A 16,411-nucleotide genomic window follows, 5' to 3' on the forward strand; every position below is an offset into this window, starting at 1 on the left:
CCTCTCTGGTTCCCTCCCTCTTCGGGAGCTTTGTACTATCACTCAATAATATACTTTACAAAAAAAAAAAAAGATTTTGTTTGTTTACTTGAGAAAGAGAGCAAGCTGGAGAGAAGCAGAGGCAAACTCCCTGCTGAGCAGGGAAGCCCAATCCAGGGCTGGATCCCAGGACCCTGGGATCATGACCTGAGCCAAAGGCAGATGCTTAACCGACTGAGCCACCCAGGTGTCCCAGTTTGTTCTTTTTCTAAGTAACCTTTGTAGGAGTGACTCACAATTCACTTCTGTTAGAACCAAATCTTTACAGTACTCACAAAGCTGCAAAGAATTATATTAGAATATTCTAGGATTTTATAATCAGAGAGAGATTACTGTAAATTTAGCTGCATGCAGACCTTGGCTCTAGGTTCTGGGAAAACACAAAGGCGTAGGTCCTATTTCTATTTCTTTTTTTTTTTTTTAAAGATTTTATTTATTTATTTGACAGAGAGAGAGACAGCCAGCGAGAGAGGGAACACAAGCAGGGGGAGTGGGAGAGGAAGAAGCAGGCTCCTAGCAGAATAGCCTGATGTGGGGCTCGATCCCACAACGCCAGGATCACGCCCTGAGCCAAAGGCAGACGCTTAACCGCTGTGCCACCCAGGCGCCCCTCTATTTCTATTTCTGAACGGGAAAAGAAGAATTTACCTAACTCTGCTTCAAGTTAAACTATTACAGCTGCCTTACGGGAGAGGTTAATACAGTGTGTGGGAGCCAGAGAAGGGAATGATGGATAGGGTAGGTGAAAGCTATAAAGAAGAAATAATATTTAAGTTGAACCTTAAAGATGATCAAAGATTCCTTTAGTTGAAGAAAATTTCCATGATGTTAGAAAGTTGAAAAAGAAAAAAGTAAATATGGCGATGTATTCTAACTTTGCATTCTGAAATGTTGTTTCTTGGTTTTCCATGACAAATGGTGTGTGCGTGTTTCCAACATTTTAATGTGAAAAAATGTTGAACATTCATAAAAGATTAAATAATTTTATAGCAATCATCCATTTATCTATCACCTAGATTCTACATTATGCTACATTTATCTCATACACAAAACAAGCATAATAAAATATTCTTCCCTCCATCTGCCACTCCATCTTATCTTATTGAATGCGCTTCCATGTAAATTGCAGACATCAATATTTGTCTATGGTTTTTTCTTTTGATGTAAACTGTACATACAGTGAAACGCACAAATCTTAAGTTTACATTCCTGAGTTTTGACAAACTCATAGATCCATGTAACCCAAACCCCTATTAAGGTATAGATCATTCCCATCACGCCTGGAAAGTTCCTTCAGGAGGGGTGCTTTTGAAATTTATGTGTGTACAGATCCCAGCCACGGTAGACAAATGGAGTGATCAGAGATAGAATTAAGCTGGACAAAGAAAAAGTTTTGAAGGGCAAAAGGATTAGGAGGTGGGCGGGACCCGTAGGCCTGCGGAGTTACTATTGCCTGATCCGGTTAACAGGTTAGCTTGGTTAGACTCCCGCTGAGCCACAGGCATGGGACGCTAAGCAAAGCATGACTATGCTAGAATCCTATTCAATAATACACACACTGAAGTTGTATCATTCTGTTATCCTGGAAGGGAGTGGCTCTCGAAAGGGTGATATCCCCCACACCACTCCGGGGGCTAGTTGACAATATCTGGAGACACTTCGGTTGTCACATGTCACTGGGTAGAGGCCACAGATGCAGCCAAACATCCTCCAATATACAAGACAGCCTTAAAAGAAAGAATTATCTGGCCCAGAATGTGGTCCTGCTGTAGGGAAGGACCATTGACCTATAGGGGGAAAAATCAATAGAAGTTACATATTAGCAGCAAAATTTTTTTCTTTCCTTTTCTCTTTTCTTTTTCTTTTTCTTTTATCTTTTTATCTTTCTTTTCTCCTTCCTTCCTTCCTTCCTTCCTTCCTTCCTTCCTTCCTTCCTTCCTTTCTTCTTTTGAAAGGCGGTGTGTTTATTTTGGCTTTTATTTTTTATTTTATTTTTTTAAAAGATTTTATTTTTTATTTATTCAACAGAGATAGAGACAGCCAGCGAGAGGGGGAACACAAGCAGGGGGAGCGGGAGAGGAAGAAGCAGGCTCATAGCGGAAGAGCACAATGTGGGGCTCGATCCTGGAACTCCGGGATCACGCCCTGAGCCGAAGGCAGACGCTTAACCGCTGTGCCACCCAGGCGCCTCTATTTTGGCTTTTAAAATCAAGAAAAAGGAACAATCATTATTATTGAGTAAAACGAATACAAAAACGTGCTTCCATTTTGGTGAAGTTTGGGGTAGAGACATGGGAAGAGGCAGCAAGCTACTCATGGCTGGAAATGGAAATATCCACGTGGTGCTGCATGAGCCCTTTCAGGAAGGCGGGGGATGGTTTGCAGTAGGAAGATTGGATTTGGAATCTTTTACTTGTCTAGCTTCTAGAAGCTGTGATTTTAAGACTTGTGGGGGGGGGGAGAGAAAGAGAGGTTTTCCGTTCTTTCTCTTGCTCTAATTCGTAAGAGGCTCCTTTCCAGAGAAATCAGTACAGGGATAACCAGGTGGCCAGTGCAGTATGATCCCACTTAAATTTGGACCAAAGGTCAAATCATGCAGCAGCTTCCCAGCTTCATAGAATGCTCTAGGAGGATGGCATTACCTTCTGACCTGTGATTTACTAATGGCAGGAAAAAGGCCCTTCACTGATGAGCCATTTTTCATCCCTGAATTTCAGATCTGTTCCCATACTAGTTCTCCTGGTGTTTCCATCCTGTTCTATCTATGATTTATATTTATGTTTGTTTCAGATTGAATGTCCCTAAAAACAGGTACTGCTCCATGGTCCTTTGGTGTCGATTGCAATGATGAATGAGGTCATGGTAATGTGGCAACACATGTTTACAAATGTCTCCACACTGGTTTGAGAAATAACTTTGTTTTATGATATTGCAACGATTAATGAAATTAAACCAGTAAGTTTGTTTCAAAGTGGTCTGGATCTTTTTGCTAAAAACTTTAATTTTTAAGAAGCCATGGGTTATAAGTTCACAAGGTATAAAAGGATACACAAGGTACCCAAGGTACATTCAGTGAAAAGCTTCCTCCTCCTGTCCCCCTGTCCTTTTAGAAGAGACCATCATTAGCCATTTCTTGTCATCTCTTCTGAGATAGTCTATTCATATACAAACAAATGTCCATGTATTCCCCCATTTTTTAAGCAAATGGTAGCATATTATAAACACAGTTCTTCTCCCAGCTTTTTCACCTAACATGTCTCAAAGGTTGTTCTATTATCGATATGTTTTTTAAAAAGTATTTATTCTTTTTTTACAGCTGTATAGTATCCATTGTGTATGTGGCTGTCTGTCTTATTGTGGAGAGTTAGGTTTCCCAGCTTTTGCTATTACACATATTGCTGCAATGATAGCGTTACAAATAAGTGGACGTGGAATGTCTAGGTCAAGGTGCATGCTTTGCTTTATTAGATATTACCACACTTCTCTCTGGAAGCCATAACAACCAACTCTCCCACTAGAAGTCTATCATTATTTCTTCACACTTTCGCCAGTGAACTATGTGATAATCTTTTGGTCTTTGCCAGTCTGCTAAGTGAAAAGTAGTTTCTGGTATAATTTTAATTTGTATCTCTCTTGTTATGAGTGAGGTTGAACAGCCACTTGTATTTCCTTTTCTTTAAACTGTTACTTCAATTGGGTTGTTTATTCTTTTTCTTAGTAATGTATAGGAGTCCTTTAAACACTAAATAAATTAGACTCTTGTCTGTGGTATGTCTTGTGATATCCCACCCCTCCCACCAGTTTCTCGTTCATGTTGCCTTGTGTGTGGTAGTTTTCTTCATGAAGATTTTTTTCTTTTTTTGATTTCTGGGTTTCCTATCTTATTAGAAGTGTCTTACCACTTCCTTATTTTCAAATTTGTCCAGTGGCTCTTGTTAATGCTTTAATGGTTCCATTTTTTATATTTTTATCTTCAATCTATTTGAAATTTTGATGTAAAGAGTAAGGTAAGGATCAAGTTTACTTTTTTCCTGCTGGTTACCTGGGTAGTGTAATACTTTATTAAATAATCCATCTCCTCTGCCAATCCACCCACCGATTTGAAAGGTGCTTTTATCATCTCTAAATTTCCACATGTATTTGGGTCTGTGTTTTGGCTTTCCATTTTGTTCTGTTGATTTGTCTGACTATTCACCTGCCTGTATCATACTATTTAAATTATTACAGCTTTGTAACATAGTGTAACTTTGGTAGGACTAGTCGACCACTTGAACGTGGTCTTTGGATTATAATATTTAATGTGTGTTTTTAGCAAACTGCATATTTCCATAATTCTAGATAAATTGAATATCATCTCCACGAATGTAGGGGACCTTGGATTTGATTCAGTAGCACTGGGGAGCCAGAAGACATTAGTACAAAGTTATCCCGAATTGAGGTTACAAGATGTACTTTCCTTTTTTCAGAGGGCTCTGATAGCTTTGTCCTGTGTTTTCGCTAATCTTTAATAGCATCCAACTGAGGGGCACCTGGGCAGCTCAGTCGATTGCGTGCCCAACTCTTGATCTCAGCTCAAGTCTTGATCTGAGGGTCATGAGTTCAAGCCCTGCATTGGGAGCCTATCTAAAGTAAATAATAGCATCCAACTGAAATGTTACTCCCATTCATGACCTCTTCGCTTTCTTCCCCAAACCCTCGAATAAAGCAAGTGGGATAGCAAAGGAGAGAGGAATCAATACAATTAATCAAAACAACCAACTCTTTCACAGTATTCCCTGTATGCCAGGTTCTGTCTCAAATTTTCTACCTATTTAATTAATTTAATACTTAAAACAGGTGGGTATATATTTTTTACCATACCCATTGCACAGTGAAGAAACTTACACAGGGCCGTGGAGCTTGTAAGTAGATTGGCTCGGATCTGAGCCAGCAACTCCACTCTAGAGCCCATGCACTGAAACTCTTTCCTTGGCACGTACACATATGTGTTAACTTCACTGCAGTATAACATAAAACACAGAAAAATGCACAAATCAAGTGTATAACTCAATGAATTTTCGCAAAGTGAGCACACCTCTCTAACTAGTACCCACCTCAAAGAACAGAACACTTATCTCCACAGGAGTTCTCAACGTGCCCCCTCCCAGTCTCTACCCTTTTTCCAAGGGAAACCACCCTCCTGACTTCTCTTACCAGTCTCCTAAGGGTTTCTACCTTCTCTTTCTTTCTATTTGAATCACACTTGTATTCCAAGTGTCATTGGGTCAGTTGCTAAAGTTAAAAATATTCTGTCTTGCAGGAGTGGGGATGGGGGGGGTGTTGGGAGAACACGCTCCCTAGATAAGAGAAATAATTGAGGGTGAAGAGTTAGCGGGTAGTTTTTCTATTTTTCCCTCATTCCCTTTGCCAGTAAGTGTGAGGTTCTGCTCTTTCCACTGTTCTCTTCCCTGGGGACTACATCTCCCAGCAGGCTGTGCTCTGACAGCTCTCGGATTTAAATAGGATTCTGGGCTAAGCTTAGATAGAATCAGGCTGCTGCTGAGCACCCAGCAGCGAGAGGAGCTAGAGGAGGGAGAGGCAGCGCAAAGCCTCCAGGAGTTGGATTCAGACCAGGAGCTTGAACCAGGCTTGGAGTCCAAGTTGCTTTTGCTAAAGCAGCAGCAACTAAAGAAGTTGAAACGATGCTGGCTGTCTTGGGACTGCTCACCACCTTCCTTTCTTTCCTGTACTTCACAGCTCCATCCATCAGGTTTGTCTTATTTCAGTAACTCATGGAATATTTTGCAAAGCCCTGGATTGGGAGACACGGAGCTTGTAAGTAGATGAGTTCTCAGCTGCTGAAAGAAGAGAAAGGGATGGAGGCTGAGGGAGGGAAGGTCAGGGCAGAAAAAGCAGGAAGGAGGTCGTTAGGAACATCTGGTGGAAAACGGGAAGGAAGCACCTGAGGCTGGGAGAGAAAGGGCTTGTTTGAATGCTGAGGCTAGTGGACAGCTGACCCTACGAAATCGCTTGACAGACAACTGAGGTGGGAGTGCTTGCTCTTTCACTCTATTCCCTTGGGTTTCTCTGAAGGTCCCTCGGTCCTTTCTTCCCTGCCTCTGATCAAGGTGGCCCTGCTGGGTTACTATGGGAGGTCATTGCTGAGGGACTCAATGTTAAGTACCAGGCATTTTGCAAAGGAAACAATTCTCTTACATTTGAAACTACCCTCAACTAATGATTTGGGATGGGTCTTCTGCTGTGGGATGTCTGAAGGTGTCATAGAAATGTGTGTTCTGAGTGAAAAATTTGAAAATTGCTGACAATAAAGAAGATTAAATGAACATACCAGGAACGGACTGTTGCCCTAGGTCCTGGCATAGAAACCTGGGTTTAAGTTCCAATTTTGCCACCATTAGCAAGTGACTTGAACTTGTTTGACCCTCAGTCTTCTCCACTGTAAAATGGGGCTAATGGTGGAGTGGTCAAGAGGATTAAAATAATTTCTCTACAGAAAGCTCCTAGCCTAGTGTCTGGCAGTCAGATGATGCTCAGGAAATGTTAGTTCTGCCCTGCTCCCATCCTCTTTTGTGGAACTTGTCAAGTCAACTTTATGTGAGAGGATGCTCTCTGCACAGACATCTGAACAAAGTCAGTTTCTCTCTGTGCGCAGATGGCTAGAATGGAATCTAGTAGGACGGCGGAAAACCTCTGAAGATGTCGGCTCTCTAAAACTGGAGAAGAAGCCAAAGAGCCGTATTTGTAGTGCTGTTAATCAATTACTCACTGTTGATGCTTATTAAAGACTTAGGGCTCAGGACCCCTGATTCCACTAATGCTCGTCACCCATACGTTTTGAATGCAGGTTAGAGGAGGAAGCTGACCTCTGGGAACCTCTAGATGAGAGCTAGGCATCTGTGTTATCTCACAAGGAAGGTCTCCATTGGCCCTGGCTCAAGAGCACTTATTCAGTTCGTCCAAATGATCATTTGTAGTTTCTGGGCACATGACCTTCCAACCTGAGCTGCTGAGCAGGATGCCTAGTGGGAAAACAGTGTCCCCTGAAGATTAGCTTCTTTGAGTCTCTTGATGACAGCTTAAAGAAATTTCTCTTTGAGCTGGATGGATTTTATGTTGATCTCGGCCTGGAATTGGGAAGGATGGTGCATGAATGCTTTTGTTTCCCTTGCCTATAGGAAGTTCTTTGCTGGTGGGGTTTGTAGATCAAATGTGCAGCTTCCCGGGAAGGTAGTGGTGATCACTGGCGCCAACACGGGCATCGGCAAGGAGACGGCCAGAGAGCTGGCTCGCAGAGGCAAGTCCTTCCCCTCTCGTGTTCATAGGACAGTGCCTCCTGCCTTTCTCACTGGGGGTTCTGTCCACATTTCCTTGTCTTTCCTTCTGGGCTTGGAGGTTCTGGCTAGGAATTCAAGGAACCTGGAATTCAAGTCCAGCTCTGACACCAACTCACTCTGTGCTCTTAAACGAACTTTCCTCCCTTCTCCTTCCCTAGTGTATATGTCCATGTATAATATTGGTCAAATCAGTTATTCTAAAAGGAGGTACCAAGAAACATTAAATACCAGTGTGTAAAAACCAGGTTTCCAGCCTCGGGTTAAGCTGACAGCAAAGGGACTGAGCATTTCTACTTATGAGAATCCTGAGGTGGCAACATAGCCACTCACAGTTTAGGGATGGCTGGGCTGGGAGAATGCTCTGTCCCGTAGTCGCAAGCTTACAGTCCTCTTTTTCAGCCTTGGGTCTGAACGCATTGCCCTCTCTTCATTTTGCCCCAGGAGCCCGAGTATACATTGCCTGCAGAGATGTACTGAAGGGGGAGTCTGCAGCCAGTGAAATCCGAGCTGATACAAAGAACTCCCAGGTGCTGGTGCGGAAACTGGACCTATCTGATACCAAATCCATCCGAGCCTTTGCTGAGAGCTTTCTGGCAGGTAAGGTCCCTGTGAGTAGACAGAAAAGCAGGAAGCTGGGTATGGGAGTGGCTGCTCCACCCTGCGCCACCTGGGACCCTACATCAGAGCCACCATGGATCCCACTGGACAGGTTCTGCCACCTGAACCGGCAGGGCGAGGATTTGGTGGTGGACGAGCTGGGCAGGATACTTATCACCCTTTTCCTCAGCAATGAGAAAGCTGGGCTCTCTGTCTGGGCTTGCTCCTTGGCATCAAGGTGTGGCCCTGATGTCAGCCTCTTCTCTCATCCTGAGAATCAACCTTCTGGGGCCACAGGCACTAGCTGAAGTGCTGTTGCCAGAATTCTTCTGTATCTTGGAAAATGACTAGTTTCCACCAAGGCCTGTGAAATTCATGAACGACAGAGACCATGTCTGTCTTGTTTTATGGCTATATGTCCAGTGCCTAGCCAAGTGGGCCTGGCCCAGAGTCGGTACTAAGTATACGTTTGTTGAATGAATGAATGAATGAGTGAATGAATGAATGAATGAATGAATGGAGTGGTGTCCAGGAAGATATCAGTAGCTAAATTTAGAAACCCAATGACAGCGTTTATTAAATATCACTGAGATAGATCCGAGGGCAAGGAGAAAATACTCATGATTGCAACAGGCAGCTAGTGGGCTCCTTGCTAACTACAGGGTCTTCTTGGTTTTTGCTCTATAGAGGAAAAGCATCTCCATATTCTGATCAACAATGCAGGGGTGATGATGTGTCCATATTCTAAGACAGCTGATGGCTTTGAAAGCCACTTGGGAGTCAACCACCTAGGTAAGTTTGTTTTTTTTTTTTTAAGATTCATTTATTCATTTTAGAGAGAGAGGTAGGGACTGCAAGTGGGAGGAGGGTCAGAGGGAGAGAGAGAATCTCCAGGAGACTCCCCACTGAGTGCAGAGCCTGATGCAGGGCTTGATCTCAGGACCCCAAGGTTGTGACCTGAGCCAAAATCATGAGTTGGCTGCTTAACCAAATGAGCCCCCAGGTGCCCAGATAAGTATTTTCAAGTGATTGAAAAGCAAGACAAACCCCATCTTGTTTTCTGTATGGAGATGACCCTATACGAGTGTTGAGAATCTCTAGTGGTCCTCATAGACCCCAGGATTCCAATACACTGGACATACTGGTTTTTTGCTATTTTTCCACTGACCAGTACAGAAAAGCGAGATCCTCCTACCTGTACCGTTAAGAAACCCCAGAACTTGGGAGATACCAGGAAGAAGAATGTCATTCTCAGCTGGGTCTGTGGTAGTGCAAGGCTTGCCAAGCAGGTTCAGGCATGGTGGGTACAGTAGTCTGTGTTCGGCTGGAGAGGGTCACATCTGTAACTGAGGGCCAAGCAAGTCAAGGGTCAGACAATGGAGGAGGCAGACCTTGAGGACCTAAGGTATGAATGAGGCTGGGGTTCAGAATTCAAGGTGATAGCTCTAGTGAGGAGATCATGGAACATGTTCTCTGGTCGTAGGCAAATTATTTCCCCTGACTATTCCATCCTTCCTTCTGTACATGAATGTACCTGGACCATCAGTTGTGTAATCACGGCCGAAGGGTGGTCATAAGCCAGCAGGTGGCATTTCTCCTGACTGGGCAGAGGGACAAATAAATACAGATTAAGTCTATTGCCTTACCTGTAGTCGAGCTCTGGGCCTTGCCTTGAGGAATACACTAGCTCAGATGACCGATCATTTGCACTGAGTTATCACAGTATCAAAATTTGTTCATACCCAGAAGATAGTGAGCTAATGCTGAAATCCTACCATCGGCTTCCACCCCCGGAGCCAGGGCTACCACTCCACTCTTCGATCTCCCTTTCTGGCTCTCCTCGCAGGCCACTTTCTTCTCACCCACTTGCTCCTGGAGCGGCTGAAGGAGTCTACCCCTGCACGGGTGGTAAACCTGTCATCAGTGGTTCACCATGCTGGCAAGATTCACTTCCATGACCTCCAGAGCGAGAAGTACTACAGCCGAAGTTTGGCTTATTGCCACAGCAAGCTGGCCAATGTGCTTTTTACTCGTGAGCTGGCCAAGAGGCTCCAAGGTATGTCTAGAGAAAGGGCCAGGGCTAAGATAGAAAAAGCAAGGTCTTCTGTTTAGATTAGAGGTTCACAGAAACTTCTGAAATCAAGATGTCAACCATGCACCTGTCAGTGGTAGATTTATACACTAAGGAGAATGAGATTATAAACAGACTAAAAACAATTCTTGTCCTCTCGAAGCTTAAAATGAAACAGGGGTTAGGAATCTATAAAATTACCTTACATTTATTTTTATTATTATTATTATTTTTAAAATAATTTTTATTTTGTTATATTAGTCACCATAGAGTACATCCCCAGTTTTTGATGCAATGTTCCATGATTCATTATTTGCATATAACACCCAGTGCACCATGCAATATGTGCCCTCCTTATTACCCATCACCGGCCTATCCCAGTCCCCCACCCCCTCCCCTCTGAAGCCCTCAGTTTGTTTGCCAGAGTCCACAGTCTCTCATGGTTCATTCCCCTTTCTGTTTTACCTTACATTTAGGTCACATCTTATCTCCTATCTACTATGTCATTTGACTTTTCACAACAAACTCTTGTAAGAGGCAGAGCAGTTACTATTATTACTATTTTGTGGATCCAAACTGAGGTTCAAAGAAGTGGCCAGCCCAAAGGTTATATGGCAAGTGAAGGAGTCAGGACTGGAATGTGGGAACTCCGCTTTAAGTGCAGGGTGCGTCTTTCTGTGACTGCTATCTGCTGAGGTTCTTTTTGGTGAGTTAAGGAACAGAGCTGCCGATGCCTGGAGTCAGACAGCTCAGGCTGGATGTCGGCCCCTGGGTCTGACCACACAGCAGCCACATGTGGACATGGCCGTGTCCCTTTAACTTCCCCTGATTTCATCCCCTCAACTGTACAATGAGGGAGTCTTCTCTTAATCCTATGATTCTGTGCTCCCCTGAAGTTTTCGCCGAGCTGCTGGCTTTGACACCTGCAAATCTGGGAACCATTTGCCACCTGGAATAAGTCAGAGTCTGGGAACAATGGTATTTACTATCAGAGTGCAGAAGGTAGAAGAATAAGGTAATTATTAGAAGAAAGAATAATGATAATAATAATTGAGGGTTTTGTATGTGCCCTTTATTATACATGTCTAAACTCATTTCATACAACATTCCTGAGGCAGTTTTCCCCCACTCTACAAATGAGGAGCTAGTTCTGGCTCATCACAGACATACTAAGAAACTTGACCAAGCAAGTTTCCTAGCCGAGCTAGGGCTCAGATGCAGACAGTCTAGCTCCGGAATCTATGCTCTTTACTCTTCGTCAGAGTTCAGCCCTTGGCCCTGCCGCCTGTTAGGTACGACTGGGCAGTTTACAGAGCCTCTCTGTGATGACAGCTCAGGTTCCGCAGCTGTGAATGGGCATTCTCCAAGCCTCTGAGAATGAAATGAGATAATGCCCGTGAAGCAGATAGCACAGCCCTTGCTCATAACAAGTACCAAAGATAGTAGAGGCACCAGGGGGTGCCTCGGGGTCATGTTAACCTCCATCAACCTCCCTCAATCTACACCCCATAAAATGCACTTGCCCAGCAATTGCAACTCAGAGCGAGGTCCTAGCCTCCTGCCTTCCAACTAGTTGCTTCCCCCGAGCCCGTTCTATAGAAATTTCATGGATACCACTGTTAATAATTAATAGGCCTCCTCTCCTCCTTTTACTGCTACTACATGTGGTTGTTTCTGTTATTTATACTTAGGCCACAGAGTAAAAGTGACGTTGAAATAGAAGGACCTTCGGTCAAGCATTCCTTGTGAAGCACAGAAGGCCGAGATCTTCCTGGGAGAGATCAGTTAATTACTCTCAGATTCTACCTGGCTAGGAGAGGCACCTTCCGAACCTGGGGTTTCGTTCTCAGAGTCTCTGCTCATTTGTGCATTTCGCTGCAGGAGGTGAGCTGCTTCCTTGGGCTTGGATGTGCCCCCAGACTAACTGCGCTTCCTTTGCCCTAGGCACGGGCGTCACCACCTATGCTGTGCACCCAGGCATCGTCAGCTCTGAGCTCGTCCGACACTCCTTCCTGCTGTGCCTGCTCTGGAGGATCTTCTCCCCCTTCATCAAGTCAGCTTGGGAGGGGGCGCAGACCAGCCTGCACTGTGCTCTGGCTGAGGGCCTTGAGCCGCTGACCGGCAAGTACTTCAGGTGCGCGGAGGCGGTCCTGGTTTTCTCCATCCCCTGGGGATGTGGTGAGGCGCAGGGCTCCCTGGGCTCTGCACCCCACCCTAGCGGCCAAGTTGGTGCCCGATCACGGAACCCAGGTTTGGGTTGGGCCTGCAAACCAAGTGCTGTTACTTTTCCAAGGGAGCTTACATCAGAAACTTGGCAGCTGTCGCTTTTATGCTTCTGTCTTATATCTGTGTGCCACATTTTTAGGTAAGCTTTGTAGCTTTCTGAGAGCTGTTAGAAAGGACTGTCCCTGTTGGTGATGCTTCGCAAAGAACATTAACAGGCCCTCTGGATCCTTTCTCTCCTCCTTGAAGCTTTTGACTGACTCCTTTCATGAATTCTTTAATACCATTTAGCACAAAGCACTGGGGCAAGGTCACCTCTCTCCACAGTGAACTGTCTCCCAGTGGTGCCAAGATTGGCACCATCAGTTGGAATGCAGAAATAGACATTTCACTGTTGAATCTCGCCACAGACACAATGGGCAAGCAGAGGTTGGGAATAAAAGGAAGCCCAAGATTAAATCTCCTTCCCATTCCATGACTTGATCCATCCCAATCTGTTATTCTGTCCCATTTGTTCAATGTTGTTCACTGGCGCACTATTTATTTATTTATTTATTTATTTATTTATTTATTTATTTAAGATTTTTATTTATTTGATAGAGAGCGAGCACACGCACAAGTGAAGGGAGGGGCAGAAGGAGAGAGAGTGGCAGACTCCCTGCTGAGCAGGGATCCTGACCACCCGGGGCTCCGTCCCAGGATGCCGGGGTCGTGACCTGAGCTGCTTCACCAGCTGAGCCACCTGGGTGCCCCTGGTGCACCGTTTATGAAGTGAAGCATTGGCAACAACCTCAGTGTCCAACAACCAAACAATGGATGGGGGCTCCTGGGTGGCTCAGCTGGTGAAGCATCTGCCTTCCGCTCAGGTCATGAGCCTCCCTGCACAGCGGAGAGCCTGCTTCTCCCTCTGCCCCTCACCGCACTCATGCTCTCTCTCTCGTTCTCTCTCTCTCAAATAAATAAAATCTTTAAAAAAAATAGAAGAATGGGTAAATAATAATAGCTAACGTTGCTTGAGCTCTCAAAAGTGTGTGGTACTCTTCTAAATATTTTTACGTTCATATAATCATCACAACTCTAGGAGGTAGATAATAATATTATCCACATTTTACGGACAAGGAAACTGAGGCACAGAATAATCACGTCTTGCTTAAGGTCATATAGCTTGTAAGTAGTAGAGCTGGGATTTAAAGCCAGGCAGTCTGGCTGCAGAGCTGTGCTGTTCAGGGTGGTGGCCACTAGCCACGTGTGGCTATTAGCTCCTGAAATAGGGCGCGTTCAAACTGAGGTGTGCTGGAAGCGTAAAAGGTGCACCACATTTTGAAGACCTAGTATGAAAAAAGAAATTTAAAGTATTTCATTAATAATTTTTTTATATTGATTACATGCTGAAATTATTTGGCTATGTTGAGTTAAATAAAATATATTAATAAAATGCAATTCACCCATTTACTTTTCCTCTTTAAAATATACTTTAAAAATTTTACTAGGAAATTTAAAATTATGCATGTGGGTCACATCACATTTCTCTCAGACAATGCCACCCTGAGATCTGGGTGTTTGACAACACTGCCATAAGTATGTGATAAAATATTATGCAGTTACTAAAATATTTCCAAATGATATTCAATTAATGGGAAAATGTTGGCGATATAATATTGTGAGGAAAAACTGCAATACAGAACTATATAAGTATTCATTGTAAATACATAGAGACAGTCTGGAAGGATATACAGCAAACCCTAAGTAGTAGTTACTTCCAGGGAATTTGAGAAAGAGTCAGGGGAGCATGAAGGAGGATTTTAACCTTTTAATCCAGGTATTTCCTCATTAAAATTTTTTTAAAGATCACACATGTCTTATCACTTGTATAATTAAAATATACATTTTTTAAAAGATTTTTTTTAAGATTTTATTTATTTATTTGGCAGAGATAGAGACAGCCAGCGAGAGAGGGAACACAAGCAGGGGGAGTGGGAGAGGAAGAAGCAGGCTCATAGTGGAAGAGCCTGATGTGGGGCTCGATCCCGCAACGCCGGGATCACGCCCTGAGCCGAAGGCAGACGCTTAATGACTGAGCCACCCAGGCGCCCCTAAAATATACATTTTTAACAAGAGAAACATATCCTGCCCCATCCTAGATACAATATGATCCCAGTTCTGTGTAAAAGGAAGAGAGAAAGTCTATATTCATAAACAAAGCAAACGAGAGGGTAAGAAAAAGTAAGTAGGCTTTTCTTCCCTATCAGCATCGCATTTTCCAAGTGTCGTACAGAACTTTTATAATTAAAAAAATACTACTTAAAGAAAAACACCATGAGCACTGTGTTCTGCCCCCACCTCCTCATCCATCTGGCCCCCTCCTCCATCCCCTGCTCCCTCCAAAACAAAAGAAGACAGGGTGCTTAGGCGGGGGTTCGTGGGGCACAGGTGGGTGTGCAGATAGAATTCAAGGGGTCTGTGAAGTTGGTTGGGAAGATTATTGTGTCTTCAATTTCAATAACCTCCACCTGAAATTTAACACTTCCTTTGATGACAAATATAGGCCATAAACTGCAGGAGTAGCAGTGATACTTCACCAATGAAACTAAGTATTTTCATGGCACATGGCAGTTGGTGCAGATGTCTTACAGTGTCACTTCTGCTCACCATTACTTCAAAGGGCCGTGGCTGTTAGACCCAGCACAAGCTCTTGTTATAGAATATATTAACAAGGAAGCCTCTGTATTACTCTATCCTGCACCTGTTTTTCAAATATTTTAAAACTTCATTTCAATACAATTAGTTCCTTTTCATCCAATATATCTTACACATTTGGAAACATATCCTGAGAAAGAGGCCACCAACTTTTCCAGACTGTTGTTTTCCACTCCTGGATGTTTATGCTCTTTCTCTGCCCTCCAGTGACTGCAAGAAGGCCTGGGTGTCTCCAAAATCTCGAGATAACAAAACGGCCGAGCGTTTGTGGAATGTCAGCTGTGAGCTTCTAGGAATCCAGTGGGAGTAGAGCTGGTGGAAGAGCCACAGCCTTATTGGGCTTAGGGCATGCCTTACTGAAAGGAGACCAAGGAGAAGGCCACCTCAGAAGGACCATCCTCCTGGATTGCTGCTGTTGAGAATCCTACCCTGCTCTGATTCTCCCGACTCTTCTGGAAACCTTTGCACACCCAACTCTCTTGTGAGGCTGGTTCATGGCACAAGATGTTCATACCTATGGAGCATTCTTCTCCAAGACTTGCAGAGTCAGCTGCCCTCCCTGGGCAGGAGGGCTGGGCAGATTGCCAGGCTGGGCACAGGGATGGCAGAAGAGCCTAAGAAATTAGGTCAGTTTCCTCACCAATACCAGAAACGCCAGCCAGCATGCCCAGCTAAATGACAGGAGCGTCAGCGGGACATACTATATCTCCAGGGACTATAGACCCAAACTCTGGCCTGATCTCTTTCCTCTTTGAGATAACTAGTCACAACTCTGGAGGCTAGAGCAACTCTGGCAAATCTTGGCTTATCCTTGACCAACTTTGGTTTCTTTCTCTGAGCATCCTGGAGCCACTGTATGAAGCAGGACCTTTCCATTTTCTCTTTCTGGTTCTTTTTAAGAAGTTGAAAAATTTTTTTTCTGGCTTTATTGAGATATAACTAACATAATATTGATTAAGTTTGGGGCTTCTCATTTTCAATCACATAGATGGTTTCTTTCTACAAAGTTCTCTTTACCTAAAATTTTAGAGAAAATAAAGACTGTGCATTCATCTTATTGCCTTATTTATTTTGTCAGGGTAGCCAGGGAGAAATGGAACAAAGTGGGGAAGCCAGCCTTCTAGTTTAGTGAGCAGTATCTCACCCTACCCACCCACCTATAACCTTCTTACAATATTGCATCTAGGTGAAAAATAAGATGGTTCAGTTGGATATTTTCTCTAGTTTCTTCCAGCTCTCCCATTTTATCATCAAAGATGTAACAGGGGGACTTAAACAGATGCTGATCTCCACTACAGATTAAGGCCAGAGGTAATATAGGACTTCATTTAATTTGATACATGGATGCAGAAAAACCAGCCCTGATAAACCCTCAACCTAAAATTGTGGCTCTTTTCTCTCCTGGCCTCCCTTCCTCTCCTATGCTTGCCTCTGCCACCTGCTTCTTGCC

General features: G+C 43.9%; 1 protein-coding gene across 1 annotated transcript; it reads left to right on the forward strand.

The window, feature by feature from the left end:
- Nucleotides 1–5,608: 5,608 nt before the first annotated feature.
- Nucleotides 5,609–16,013, forward strand: RDH12 (retinol dehydrogenase 12). Its single transcript, XM_045807987.2, has 7 exons — nt 5,609–5,788; nt 7,215–7,333; nt 7,815–7,970; nt 8,658–8,762; nt 9,817–10,026; nt 11,986–12,175; nt 15,169–16,013. The coding sequence occupies exons 1-7, from the start codon at nt 5,721–5,723 to the stop codon at nt 15,269–15,271; spliced, it is 951 nt and encodes a 316-aa protein (XP_045663943.2). The 5' UTR covers nt 5,609–5,720; the 3' UTR covers nt 15,272–16,013.
- Nucleotides 16,014–16,411: the final 398 nt, after the last annotated feature.

This window comes from Ursus americanus, chromosome 26 (genome assembly GCF_024610735.1).
Source record: "Ursus americanus isolate L20-20 chromosome 26, mUrsAme1.1.p, whole genome shotgun sequence".
NCBI lineage: Eukaryota > Metazoa > Chordata > Mammalia > Carnivora > Ursidae > Ursus > Ursus americanus.

Bases quoted from the DNA above. Each gene is read 5' to 3' on its own strand.
- RDH12 (XM_045807987.2), top strand. From the start codon at position 5,721: ATGCTGGCTGTCTTGGGACTGCTCACCACCTTCCTTTCTTTCCTGTAC. The intron at 5,789-7,214 runs GTTTGTCTTATT...CCTTGCCTATAG, and splicing joins TTCACAGCTCCATCCATCAG to GAAGTTCTTTGCTGGTGGGG. The intron at 12,176-15,168 runs GTGCGCGGAGGC...TCTGCCCTCCAG, and splicing joins CTGACCGGCAAGTACTTCAG to TGACTGCAAGAAGGCCTGGG.